Source organism: Leucoraja erinacea, chromosome 6, assembly GCF_028641065.1.
Source record: "Leucoraja erinacea ecotype New England chromosome 6, Leri_hhj_1, whole genome shotgun sequence".
NCBI classification, from domain to species: Eukaryota; Metazoa; Chordata; class Chondrichthyes; order Rajiformes; family Rajidae; genus Leucoraja; species Leucoraja erinaceus.
In genome coordinates this window covers 86371646-86385192 of record NC_073382.1, presented here as the reverse complement: position 1 = coordinate 86385192, position 13547 = coordinate 86371646, and the positions used below count along the sequence as shown (strand labels likewise).

Sequence of the window (13547 nt, the reverse complement as noted above, 5' to 3'; positions counted from 1 at the left end):
CACCTTGTCTTTCCAATACACATTAGTGACAAAAACTTTATAGTCTGCCGTGTCCAATCCTTTACTCATTTCCAATACACAAGCCAAACCTTTATACGTGGTCTTACCTTCACTGTCTGCTTCTAGATCTGCTTCTGGAACAGGATCAACCTCAGACAAAGAGATTTTTACCGGGAGCTTCTTCGGGAGACTCAAAGGGTTTGACTAGAGCTCAGTTTTCTCCCCTTCAGATCCTGATCAACTGCACCCTCTTAGTCATCTGTTTTACTGGTCCCAGCGAGATCCTGCCGACTACGCCAAATGTCAAACTTCATTTCTTAAAAAGCAGATAGCAACAGAAACTGTTAAAGATAAACTTTAAGTGATTCGTTGGATTGGAGTGGCAAAGATTGCAATGAACACAAAACGTTGCTCAGTGCTTCTCGGGCTCCACTCACAGAACAGAGGAAAGTTAGCACAATTATACATTTTTCTTATCAGTAAGATACTCCTACCAAGTCTGGATATGACGGAAAGATTCTGCAACCTTTCAGAAAATAGGAAAGCTGGGTCAACATCAAGCTGATCCAATAACAAGTTATTACTTATCTGGAGCGTCAGCTATTTTTTTCAATCATGGCTTCTTTATGGCCTTGAAAAGAAGCACATGTTATTTCGCCGGCTGCCATCTTGATGTCTTTATTGAAAAGACAACCTGTCCTCCATATTGTGTTCCATATAATTTCCAATGTTATTCAGACTTGGCACCAAGCCATTCTTTTGTTCTACTAGTCCATGCTTTTGTAGAAGACTGACTCCATTTTAGATTTGACTATGTTCCTTCACCACTTCTGTTGCAGGTCCAGTGCCCGTCCGTCTGGTGAATGGGACCAACATGTGCTCCGGGAGAGTGGAGGTCTATCATAACTCCACCTGGGTCACCGTCTGCGGCAAGAGCTGGGATATCAATGCGGGGAACGTGGTCTGCAGAGTGTTGAACTGTGGGACGGCCCGGTTAGTAACAAAAGCTGTCTCCAACGGAGAGGCCACTGGGAACATCTGGCTGGGTGAAGTGATGTGTAACGGGACAGAGCCTGCCCTCGACCAGTGTCCTGCCAGACCATGGATAGTGAATAACTGCATACACGGAGAGTACGCTGGAGTCTCCTGCTCAGGTGAGTGTGGGTGGGGATGGTCCCTCCTTGAGGAGTGGGTTTCCATGCTCGGGTCAGGAATTTTACCTTGAAAGCGAAAGTGATGTTATCCATAAATAAAGACAACATGAAAATGAGATCAAGTGGGCAGTGAGGGAGGTTGTGAATGGATGCAGCGGGATATAGATTAGTTAGGTATTAGAGCAGAGAAATGGCAGATGGAGCTTAAATGAAGTGATGCATTGCAAGAGACCAAATGCACCCGGGAAGTACAGAGTAAATGGCATGACCCTCAGGGGCATTGATGTACAGTGATAGCGTAGGTTAACAAGAGCTTGTTGAGGATGTTGCCTCCAATGAAGAATATTTGTAACATGGAGATTGTGGATGAATGTGGAGTCTTTTCTCCAAAGCGCAGATGCAGATGGATGACTAGGTGGAGCAATGTGAAATTTCCTCAACTATTAATATCCCACCCTGTCTAATCCAATCGTCTCTCACTCCTGGCACCAAGTCATTCTACGCAGTCTCACCCTCCCCTTTCACTCAATACTTTCTGTGACTTATCTCAGGCTTGTTCTTGCTTGTTTCTCCGACTGTACCTATCAGTCCATATACTGGTAACTCGAATCAAAGAAGTCCCTGGAGGAACACTGAAATGGTACGATAGAACTTAAGATAGCAATTAGGAATGCTAGGCCATGAAATATCCTTCCCAAGTTAGATAAAGGAGTATCCCAATAATTTCTTTGTCAGGAACCAGAGGGCAGCTAGGAAAAGGCTCTGTGACCTAGGAACCAAAGGGGTGATTTATGTGTGGAACCAGAGATGAGCGTTTAACAGCACTGGACCTGTAGTCACTGGAGTTTAGAAGGATGAGTGAGGACCTCATTGAAACTTACTGAATAGTGAAAGGCTTGGATAGTGCGGATGTGGAGAGGTTGATTCCATTAGCGGGAGAGTCTAGCATTGTAGGTCATTTGAGGAGGAATTTCTTTAGTCAGAAGGTGGTGAACCTGTGAAATTCTTTGAAACAGAAGGCAGTGGAGGCCAAGTCAATGGATATTTTTAACGTAGAGATAGATGGATTATTGATTAAAACGGGTGTCAGGGGTTATGGGGTGAAGGGAGGAGAATGGGTATGAGAGGGAGAGATAGCTCAGCCATGATTGAATGGCAGAGTAGACTTGAAGGGCCGAATGGCCTAATTCTGCTTCTATCACATAACCTTATGTGGGCAAGGTCCTAAATGGACAACCCTCAAGAACATTAGAGTACCAAAGCACAGGAACAGACCCGATGCCCCAACTTGGCCATGCTGACTAAGGTGTCTCATCTAAGTTAGTGCCATTTGACTGCAATTGGCCCCCAGCCCTCTAATCCATTTATATCTGTTTCTGTCCCAGTGCCTTTTTAATGTTGTTATTTTTGCCTGCCTCAAACACTTCCTCTGGCAGCTTCCTCCATAAACCCCACACGTAGATATGTGAAAGTTGCCTTTCAGGTTAGTATTAAACCTTTCCCTTTTCAACATAAATGAGGAAGAATTTCTCTGGTCAGATGGTGGGGAATCTGTGGAATTCATTGCCACAGACGGCTGTGGAGGACAAGTCTGAGGATATTTCTAACACGGAATTTGACAGATTCTTTATTAGTGAGGATACCTGGGGTTAAGTGGAGAATGCAGGAGAATGGATATGAGAGAGAAAAATTAATCAGCCATAATTGAATGGCGGCGTTCACTTGATGGGCTGAGTGACCTAGTTCTGCTCCAAGAACATGAATTTATGAACTCAAATCTATGCCCTTGATTCACATACCCTGGGAAAAAGACTTTGTACATTCACCCCAAGATAGACACAAATTGCTGGATTTACTCAGCAGGCCAGGCAGCATCTCTGGAGAGAAGGAATGGGTGATGTTTCGGGTCGAGACCCTTCTTCAGACTGAACTCAGGGGAGTGGGCGATACAGAGACTCCCCTGACTCTCAGTCCGTAGAAGGGTCTCCAGAGATGCTGCTTGTCCCGCTTAGTTACTCCAGTATTTGGTGTCTATCTTCGATTTAAACCAGCATCTGCAGTTCTTTCTTGTACATTCAACCTATCTATTCCCCTCGTGACCACCTGATTCCGACACAGACTGGAGCGGCAGATTATCTGAAATTGCCCAGCGTGGGGCAAGGTGCTGACCCTCGACCTCAGCCTGGGGCAGACGCTGCGAAAGGTCACGGACGCGGCTCTGATGACTCTCCTCTCTCTTCCTTTCAGGACGCATCAAGAACTTGGCTCAGAAACGCTGCTTCACGGACACAGGTAGGTGGGAGAAACGCATAGAATATAGAAGAGTTCAGCACAAGAACTGGCCTTTCGACCCACGATGTTTGTGACGATCATGATGCCAAGTTACACTGATCGCCTTTTCCTGTACATGAACCACATCTCTGTCTTCCCTGCCCCTCCATGTGCCTATCAGAAAGCCTCTTGAACACCGCTATTGTCTGTTCCTCCACCACCATCCTTGGCAATGCGTTCCAGGCCCCCACCACCCTCTGTGTAAAACATCTGCCCCGCACATCTCCAATGAACTCTCCCCCTCTCACCTTATAGCAATGCCATATAATGCTGGACATTTCCTTCCTGGGAAAAAGGTTCTGACTGTCCACCCTATCTAGGCCTATCATGTTTTTAGTCTATCAAGTCTCCCCTCAACCTCCAACGTTCCAGAAAAAACAATCCACGTTTGTCCACCCTCTGGATAACCGTACATGTATCGGATAGGTTTAGAGAGTTATGATCCAAGCGCGTGCGGGCGGGTGAGACCAGTGTAGATGGGGCAAGTTAGTTGGGCTGCATTTGGACTCGTAACAAAGCAAAACAGTTGTTGGTTTATACCAAAGATGGATACAAAGTTCTGGAGCAACTCACCGGATCGGGCAGCATCTGGAGAAAAAGGATAGGTACATTTTGGGCCGGGTCCCATCTTCAGACTAAAAGGAGAGGATTGGAGAGGGGGGGGGGGGGGGGGGAAAAGCGGGGGAGGGAGGGGGGGGGGGGGGGGGGGGGGGGGGGGATAGGTGAAGAGCTGGAGGTGAGAAAAGATGCAGTTCTGGTCGCACCATTTCAGGAAGGAGGTGGAGGTTTTGGAGAGGGTACGGAAGACGTTTACCAGACTGATGCTCTGACTGTTGGGTTGTTTTCTCTGGAGCGTTGGCGGTTGACGTGAGACCTGTAAGTATATAAAATTATGAGACCCTTCGATAGGTAGACATTCAGAATCTTTTTTTCTCGGGTTGGAAATACCAAAGTCAAGAGGCATATCTTTTAGGTAAGATTTAGAGTGCAAGGTATTTTTTCACACAGAGTGTTGGGTACCTGGAACGCACTGCTATGGGTGGTGGTGGAGGCAGACATGATGGTGGGTATTTAAGAATCTTTTAGTTAGGCACATGGATAAGCAGACAATTGAAGGATATTGAAAACGTGCGGATAGATGATATTAGTTCGATCAGCAGGGACATGCAGGGCGGAACTGCCTTTGTTTCAGCACTGATCTGTTCTGTATGAAAGGCTTGGACAAGGGGGGTTTGAGCTCAAGAACCTCCCAACACTTGGTTCAGTACGAAGGGAGCTGGGAAATTGTGCAACATGGGCAGAGTCCAGGACGAAATGGAACCCTTGCATAAAATGGGTAGGGATGGAGGGAAGGGGGCGGATGGCAGAGTGGGGAAGGGCGAGGTAGGTGCCATCATAGTAACATAGAAAATAGGTGCAGGAGGAGGCCATTTGCCCCATCGAGCCAGCACCGCCATTAAAATCCAGCTTTCTACTGCCAGTTGGAGGCAGATTTCCTTGGGCTGCTAGCTGCTGAAGATAAAATGAATCGGACATACGTTCCCGTTTTTTTTTTTAAATCACGAGACAATTTAATAATTAGATTAGATGGGGGGGGGGAGTGGGTGGAGAGTGGGGAGGGCAGGAAGGGGGGGAGAGGGGTAGGGGGGTGGGAGAGGGGTAGCAGGGGGGTGGGTGCAGAGGGATAGCGGGGAAGGTGCAAGAGAGGGGAAGGGGGTGGGGATGGAGATGGGGTGAAGAGGGGTGGGAGAGGGAGGAGAGGGGTGGGGAGGGGAGAGAGGGAGAGGGTGGGAGGGAGGGGAGAAGGAGGAAGAGGGGTGAGGAGAGAGGGAGATGGAGAGAGGGGGGAAGGGGGAGGATGAGAGTGGGGTGGGGAGGGTTAGAGGGGTGGGGGTGGGGGGAGAGAGGTGGGGGGGAAGGAGGAGGGGGAGAAGGGGAAGAGGGGGAAGAGTGTGGAGGGGAGGGGGAGAGTGGAAGGGGCGGGGAAAAAGTGGGATGGGAGGGGGAGAGGGGGTAGGGGAAAAGAGGGAAATAGTGGTGAGAAAGAGGGGAGGGTAAGAGTGCAGAAGAGGGGCAGAGGGGTAGGGGGGAGATGTGGGGAAGAGGAAGAGATGGGTAGGGGGGAGGGGGGGGGAGAGAGAGGGTTGGAAGGGAGGGAGGGAGGGAGGGAAAGGGGAGGAATGATTGTAAAGGGAGGAGGGAGGAGAGGGGGGTGGGAGAGGGAGAGATGGATGGCGGGAGGGGAGAGGGGAGGAGGGGAGAGGGAAATGGAGAGGAGGGAAAGGAGGGGGAAGAGTGGGGGGGGGGGGGGGGGGGAGGAAAAGAGGGAAAGAGGGAAAGAGGAGGGGAGGGGGGGAGAGGGGAAGAGAGTGAGGAGGGAGGAGGAGAGCGGAGAGAGGGGATCGAGGGGAGGGGAGAGGAAGGGGAGGGGGAGAGGGTGGGGAGGGAGATGGGGGGGGGGGGGGGAAGAAAGTGGAGAATGGGGAGGGGAGGGGGAGGAGGGGGAGGGGAGGGAGATGGAAGAGGGAAAGGGGGGAGGGGGCGGAGAGAGAGAGAGGAGAGGGGGGTGGGGGAGAGAGAGAGAGGAGGGAGGGGAGAGGAGAGGGAAGAGTGGGGGGGGGCAGGGGAGGGAGAGAGGGGTGGGGAGGGACAGAGAGGGTGGGGGAGGGGGAGAGAGGGGGGGGGGAGGGGGAGGGAGGAGGGGTGGGGGAAGGGGAGAGAGTGGGGGGAGAGGTAGTAGGAGGGAAGGAGGGGGGAGGGCAAAAGAGTGTGGGGAGGGGGAGAGAGGTAGGGGGAGGGGAGAGGGGGGGAGAGTGGGAGGGAAGATGGAGGAGGAGGGGAGGGAGAGAGAGAGGAAAGAGTGGAGAGGGAAGAGGGGAGGAGGGCGAGAGAGGAGGGAGGGGGAGAGGGAGAGGGGGGGAGGGAGAGGGAGAGAGGGAGAGAGGAGAGAGAGGAGAGGGAGACAGGGGGAGAGGATAGGGGAGAGGGACAGAGAGGAAGAGGAAGGGTGGGGGAGAGAGGGAAGGGAGGAGAGGATTGAGAAGGGGGTGGGGAGATGGAGAGAGAGGGAGGGAATAAGGGGAGAGAGAAGAGGAAGGAGTGGGGGAGGGAGGGGTAGGGGGAGAGGGGGGAAGAGGGAGAGAGGGGAAGGGGGAGGGGGAGAAAAGGAGAGGGGGAGGGAGGGAGAGAGGGTAGAGAGAGAGGGGGAGAGAGAGAGAGAGAGGGGAGGGAGAGAGGGGAGGGGAGAGAGAGGGAGGAGGGAGGAGAGAGAGAGAGAGGGAGAGAAGGGGTCAGGGGAGGGAGAGCTAGAGAGGGAGGTCTCGGGGGAGTGGGAGAGGAGAGAGAGGGAAAGGAGAGAGAGAGAGAAGGGTTGAGAGAGGGAGACAGATAGAGAGGGAGGGGGGGGAGAGAGAGAGAGAGAGAGAAGGGGGGAGAGAGGGAGAGAGGAGAGGAGAGGAGAGGAGGGGGAGGAGAGGGGATGGGGGAGGGGAGGGATGGGAGAGGAGCGAGGGAGAGGAGGGGAGAGGAGGGGTTAGGGAGGGGGAAGGAGAGGAGGAGGGAGGGAAAGGGAGGGGGGGCGGAGGGAGGAGAGGGGAAGGGGAGGGAAGGGGGGGGGGGGTGGGGGGAGGGGGAAAGGGGTGGGAGGGGAGGGGAGGAGGGAGGGGAGAGAGGGAGGGGAGGGGAGGAGGGGGGGAGGGTGGGGGGGGAAGAGGGAGGGAGAGGGGGAGGAGAGAGGGGGGGAGGGGGGGGAGAGAGAGGGGGGGAGGAGAATAGAGGGAAGGGTAGGGGAGAAGGAGGGAGGGGAGAGGGGGTGGAGAGGGGAGGAGAGAGAGGGGGAGGAGAGGAGGGGAGAGGGGGAGGGGGAGGGGGGAGGGAGAGGGGAGAGAGTGGAGGGAGAGGAGGGGGTGGGGAAGGGAGAGGAGGGAGGAGAGGAGGAGGGGGGAGGGGGAGAGGAGATGAGAGGAAGAGAGGGGAGGGGGGAGAGGGAGGGGGGAGGGGGGGGTGGGGTGGGGGCGGGGGGATAGGGGAGGGGGGGGGAGTAGGTGGTGGGCACGGGCTAGAGGGGTAGAGAGGGCGTGTTTGGGTGAGGTAATTGTTATAGGGGCATATGGGATAGAGAGGGAAAGGGGGTGGGGAGGGAGAGAGGGAGAGAGAGAAGGAGAGGGGTGGAGGGGAGAGTGAGAGGGGAGGGAGGGAGGGGAGGGAGGGAGGGGAGGAGAGAGGAGGGGGAATAGGGAGGAATGGGGAGGGGGAGGGGAGAGGGAGGAGAGGCCGAGGAGAGGAGAGGGGAGGAGGGAGAGAGAGGAGGAATGAGAGGAGAGAGGTGGGGAGGGGAGGGGAGAGGAGGGGGTGAGAGGGAGAGAGAGAGAGAGGGGGAAGGGGAGGGGGGGGGAGGAGAAGGGGGAGCGGAAGGGGAGGTGGGAGAGGGAGAGAGGAAGGGAGGAGAGAAAGGTGAAGGAGAGATGGGAGGGGATGAGAGGGAGAGAAGGGGGAGAGAGAGGAGGAGGGAGAGGGAGAGGGGGGAGGGAGAAGAGAGAAAGAGATGAGAAGAGAGAGGAGGAGGGAGAGTGGAGGGAAGAGAGAGGGAGGAGAGGGGAAGAGAACGAGGGGAGAGAAGAGGGGAGAGAAGGGAGAGAGGGGAGGGAGAGAGAGGGATGAGATCAGAGGGAGGGGGGGAGGGAGAGGGAGAGAGGGGAAGGGAGAGAGAGAGGGAGGGGGGGAGGGAGACAGAGAGATGATAGAGAGAGAGATGAAATATAGATAAGAGGATAGATAGATAGATAGACAGACAGACAGACAGATAGATAATCTTGTTTATATTGAGTTGATGTCTCTATATTAATTTATGGGAAATTAAACATTACATTCCTTCCATGTGGTATAAATTAATGACAGTGAGATATAAAAATCATCTTATATTGTGAAATCTTATGTGAATGGGTTTGTTATTTGGATAGAGTCAGAGTCAATTTAATTGTCATTTGGACCCCTGGAGGTCCAAACGAAATGCCGTTTCTGCAGCCATACATTACACACAAATAGACCCCAGACACAACAACATAATTACATTTTACATAAACATCCATCACATAGCTGTGATGGAAGGCCAAAAAAACTTATCTCTCCACTGCACTCCCCCCCCCCCCCCCCCCCCCCCCCCCCCCGATGTCAGAGTCACAGGCAAAGCCCCCGGCGGGCGATGGCGATTGTCCCGCGCCCATTAAAGCCACGCCGGGTGATGCAAGGTCGCACACCGGGTCTTGATGTTAGAGCCCCCGGCGTGCGCTCGCAGAGTCCCGCGGCCATTCCAAGCCGCGCGGGGCAGTGATGTAGGCCCTGCTCCAGGAGCTCTTCAACCTCGCAACTCAGGCGGGAGAAGTCGCCGTTGCGAGAGCCCTGAAAAGCGGTCTCCCTCCAGGGACCCGCGGGCTCCCGGTGCCGCCGTCCGCAGACCCGCAGTAGCAGCCTCCGACTCAGCAGCAGCAGCGGCATCGGCAGCAGCAGCAGCAGCAGCAGCAGCGCTCCTGGATACTTAGGCTATTCAAAAAAGATATCCTTTTCTTAAGAATTGGAATCTACAGGACACTCTTAATGGGAAAGTAGTGGGCAGAAAGGAATGTCATGTGTGGTTTGAAGAGAACAAACTTGTAGTTTACGATGCCAAAATTGAAACGTTGAGGAAAAACATGGTGTACAGATTTGCTTATTGGTTACAATCTGAGGAGTATGATGATGCTACTGATTATGATATACCAATGTACCAGCTAGCAACTGATTTCTCCATAAAGACTTGGTCTACTGCTAAAAAATGTAACATTTCCGCTACATCGACGACTGCTTTGGTGCCACCTCCTGCACCCGCACACAACTGACTGACTTCATCCACTTCACCACTAACTTCCATCCGGCACTCAAATACACCTGGACCATTTCCGACACTTCCCTACCATTCCTTGACCTCACTATCTCCATTGCAGGTGATAGACTTCTGACCGACATACACTATAAACCCACTGACTCCCATGGCTATCTGGACTACACTTCTTCCCACCCTGCTTCCTGTAAGGACTCCATCCCCTACTCCCAATTCCTCCGTCTACGCCGCATCTGCTCCACGGATGAGGCGTTCCACACCAGGACATCTGAAATGTCCTCACTATTCAGGGAACGGGGGTTCCCCTCCTCCACCATAAATGAGGCTCGCACCAGGGTCTCTTCCATACCCCGCAACACTGCTCTCTCTCCCCATCCCCGCACTCGCAACAAGGGCCGAGTCCCCCTAGTCCTCACCTTTCACCCCACCAGCCGTCACATACAAAAAGTAATCCTCCGTCAGTTTCGCCACCTCCAACGTGACCCCACCACTCGCCACATCTTCCCATCTCCCCCATATCTGCCTTCCGCAAAGACCGCTCCCTCCATAACTCCCTTGTCAATTCTTCCCTTTCCCTCTCGGTCCCACCCCTCCCCGGGCACTTTCCCTTGCAACCGCAAGAGAGATGCAACACTTGTCCCCTTTACCTCCCCCCTCGACTCTTTCCGTTCAAGGACCCAAGCAATCGTTCCAGGTGCGACAGAGGTTTACCTGCATCTCTTCCAACCTCATCTATTGCGTCCGCTGCTCTAGATGTCAGCAGATCTATATCGGTGAGACCAAGCGGAGGTTGGGCGATCGTTTCGCCGAAACACCTCCGCTCGGTCCGCAATAACCAAGCTGACCTCCCGGTGGCTCAGCACTTCAACTCCCCCCTCCCACTCCGTCTCCGACCTCTCTGTCCTGGGTCTCCTCCATGGCCACAGCGAGCAGCACCGTAAATTGGAGGAACAGCACCTCATATTCCGTTTGGGGAGTCTGCATCCCGGGGGCATGAACATCGAATTCTCCCAATTTTGTTAGTCCTTGCTGTCTCCTCCCCTTCCTCAACCCCCCTGCTGTCTCCTCCCATCCCCCAGCCTTCGGGCTCCTCCTGCTTTTCCCTTTCTTGTCCCCACCCACCCCCGCCCCCGATCAGTCTGAAGAAGGGTTTCGGCCCGAAACGTTGCCTATTTCCTTTGCTCCATAGATGCTGCTGCACCCGCTGAGTTTCTCCAGCTTTTTTGTGTAACCTAATTTATTTACCTATCTGTTTCGGACTTACAGCATATAATACAATAATATTAAAGTTTTGAGGCAGTCTGGGTGTTATGACTATTTCTGTCACAATGGTCAATTTTGAAATTAACTACAATTAGGTAATTGACTAATGATATGCTTTAATTTCAGGTCATCCAAGTAAGATATTTTATATTTGTTTCAGAATGTTTCAATCTACAATAACTGAAAATTTCATTCAGTTCTCTTAATTTTTGAAAGAAAGTTATGGGCTTTTGACTGTCCTCGATCACAGCTTTTGTGTTAAGTCGAGGGAAAAGCAATAGGGAACAAGATGCTAATTTCCGAGTATGAAAATGGCCATAACCTTTTTAATACGATATGAAAGTGAATTAGGTGTCAAATTACACTTCCTTTTATGCTTTATCTGATGGGATAAATTGCAGACTTTATTTTTAAAACCTCAAAACTTTCTAACATTGCTACATGATGTGGTATGGGGCAGGCAAATAGCTGGGGCAATGCTTCTCCGAGCTGCGGAGTGATGGGGCTGGGCAAGATGGAAGAGGGGGAGAGATAGAGTTAAAAGTGACTGGTGCTGGGAGAATCCGTGATGACAAATCCTTTCCGTCTGCCCAGACCTGCAGAAAACACGGGTCGCTGGAATGATCGAGTTCACCCTGGTTGGCAGTGAGCTCTATCCATCCGATCCAGAGGTCACCGAGGCATTGGAGCAACTGGTGAGAAACTTCACTACTGTTGCTGACTCTCTCTTCTCTCTCTCTCTCTCTCTCTCTCTCTCTCTCTCTCTCTCTCTCTCTCTCTCTCTCTCTCTCTCTCTCTCTCTCTCTCTCTCTCTCTCTCTCTCTCTCTCTCTCTCTCTCTTCTCTCTCTCTCTCTCCCATCTCTCTCTCTCTCTCTCTCTCTCCTCTCTCCCTCTCCCCCTCCTCCCCCTCTCCCCCTCTCCCCTCTCCCCTCTCCCCCTCTCCCCCTCTCCCCTCCCCCTCTCCCCTCCCCCTCTCCCCCTCTCCCCCTCTCCGACCCCCCCTCCCCCTCTCCCCTCTCTCCCCTCCCCCTCCCCCTCCCCCTCCCCCTCTCTCCATCGCCCTCTACCACTCTCACTCTGTCTCTCGCTCTCTTTCTCCCTGTCTCTTTAGCAGTCTCTCTCACTCACTCTGTCCCTCTCTCACTCACTCTCTCTGAGACACGGTGAGTGTCTTTAATCCGTGCAGACTGTGACCCATTCCATGTCTATATCCCCCGTGGGACATTGGGACCGATTGAGAGTGAATGAAGTGTGTAAATATATGCCTTGCTCTTATCATCCACAGATTAATTCCCTGCTGTCATCCATCCCAGGAAACCGTGTCCTTGACAGCCAAGTGAACCCAGAGAGGAGGCGGAAGAGAGGCGCCTGAGCTGAGGTCACACCCCGTGGCGTTGAATGTGCAGGATGTCCCCACCACAACTGAGTTGGAGTCCCACAGGGAACCCCAGCCACTGCCCCTCCACACCAGTGGTGTGTCACTGCAACAGCTTCACGCACCCACACACTAGTGCCTGCATCCAACTCCTCGCTCTGCCTTTTCGCCTCCTGCTCTGTAACTCGTGAAGGCCACAACGACTTCCACAGAACTGTACAGAACACGTACACACCCTTTGGCCCATTGTATCTCTGGCAATTTGAAGTCACATTTGCCTACACTTGATCTGTATCCATATACATCCATCCTCTGTCTGTTTGTGTATGAGTGCCTCATATTTGTATCAGCCACTGTGACAGCTTACATGTTACACGATGTGAGGCTTCCAGGACTGTTGTTCCTGATAGGACAAGGGGCTGCAAAAGCTGTGTCTGTGATGTACACACAGGTGTGAGTGGCCACAGGCAATTTAACCGATATGGCTTTCATCCTGGATGGCTGTATACAAAGGGCATCAATCATCCAACATATAGATAATGAAGCTTGGTTTTCAGCAGTATATTCTGTGTCTGTTCTGTCAGAGTGTAGACACAAAATGCTGGAGTAAGTCAGCGGGTCAGACATCATCTCTTTAGAAGACGTTTCGGGTCAAGACTCTTCTTCAGACTGAGATTGAGGGGAAAGGGAAATGAGAGATGTAATCTATGATAAGGTCAAAAATATTATACACCTTGGCCGGAGACCCCCTAGATTTTGAGGCCCTAGGCATCAGCCTATCAAGCCTATAGGTAAATCTGGCACTAGTTGTAGACGGTGATGTAGAGAGATACAGAACAAATGAATGAAAGCTATGCAAAAAAAAGGAACGATGATAACGGAAACAAGCCATTGTTAGCTGTTTGATAGATGAGAATGAGTACAGACTCAACAAGATAACTTTGAATTCTACATTTGTTCCATATCTCACGACATCACCATCTATATCTCTTGGTTTCCTTTCCCCTGACTCAGTCTAAAGAATGGTCTCGACCCGAAACATCACTTAATCCTTTTCTCCAGAGATGCTGCCTTCCTGCTGAGTTACTCCAGCTTATAGTGTCTATCTTCAGTTTAAACCAGCATCTGCAGTTCCTTCCTGCACGTTGTAAGAGTGTTAGTCCAGTGTCTTTAGTCCTTTAGTTACATTTCCATAGTTTCTATGTTTTGCTAGCTATGATATGTTCAGTTTTTAATTAAGATTTGCAGATATTTTAATGCATTGGTCTGATGCCGTATAACATTGTGGATGAATAAAAAGTTTAAAAACGCTAATTCTGGACTCGACAAATCATTGAGCATTCAGTCATCCTACAGCCACCAAAATTCTTTTCCACACTTAAATTTTATTCAGAATAAAAATTATATACAAACCAAAAACGAATGAAAAACTCTTGAGATAAACTGAGCCTCTATGCATTCACTGATGTCATGTACAGTCGTGTTCAATTTATCAGTTCAGTTTAATTTATTGTCACGTTTAGCGAGGTACAGTAAAAATCTTTTATT

At 51.7% G+C, this 13547-nt stretch overlaps 1 protein-coding gene across 1 annotated transcript in view; it reads left to right on the top strand.

Annotated features, from left to right (window-relative positions):
- LOC129698396 (deleted in malignant brain tumors 1 protein-like) overlaps window positions 1-13313 on the top strand; it is a 57981-nt gene extending 44668 nt beyond the window's left edge. The window contains exons 13-16 of the mRNA XM_055637527.1: window positions 840-1154; window positions 3402-3446; window positions 11218-11318; window positions 11910-13313. Coding sequence (XP_055493502.1) covers window positions 840-1154; window positions 3402-3446; window positions 11218-11318; window positions 11910-11996 — 548 coding nt within the window. The 3' untranslated portion in view covers window positions 11997-13313. The remainder of the gene's footprint in view (window positions 1-839; window positions 1155-3401; window positions 3447-11217; window positions 11319-11909) is intronic.
- Window positions 13314-13547: the final 234 nt, after the last annotated feature.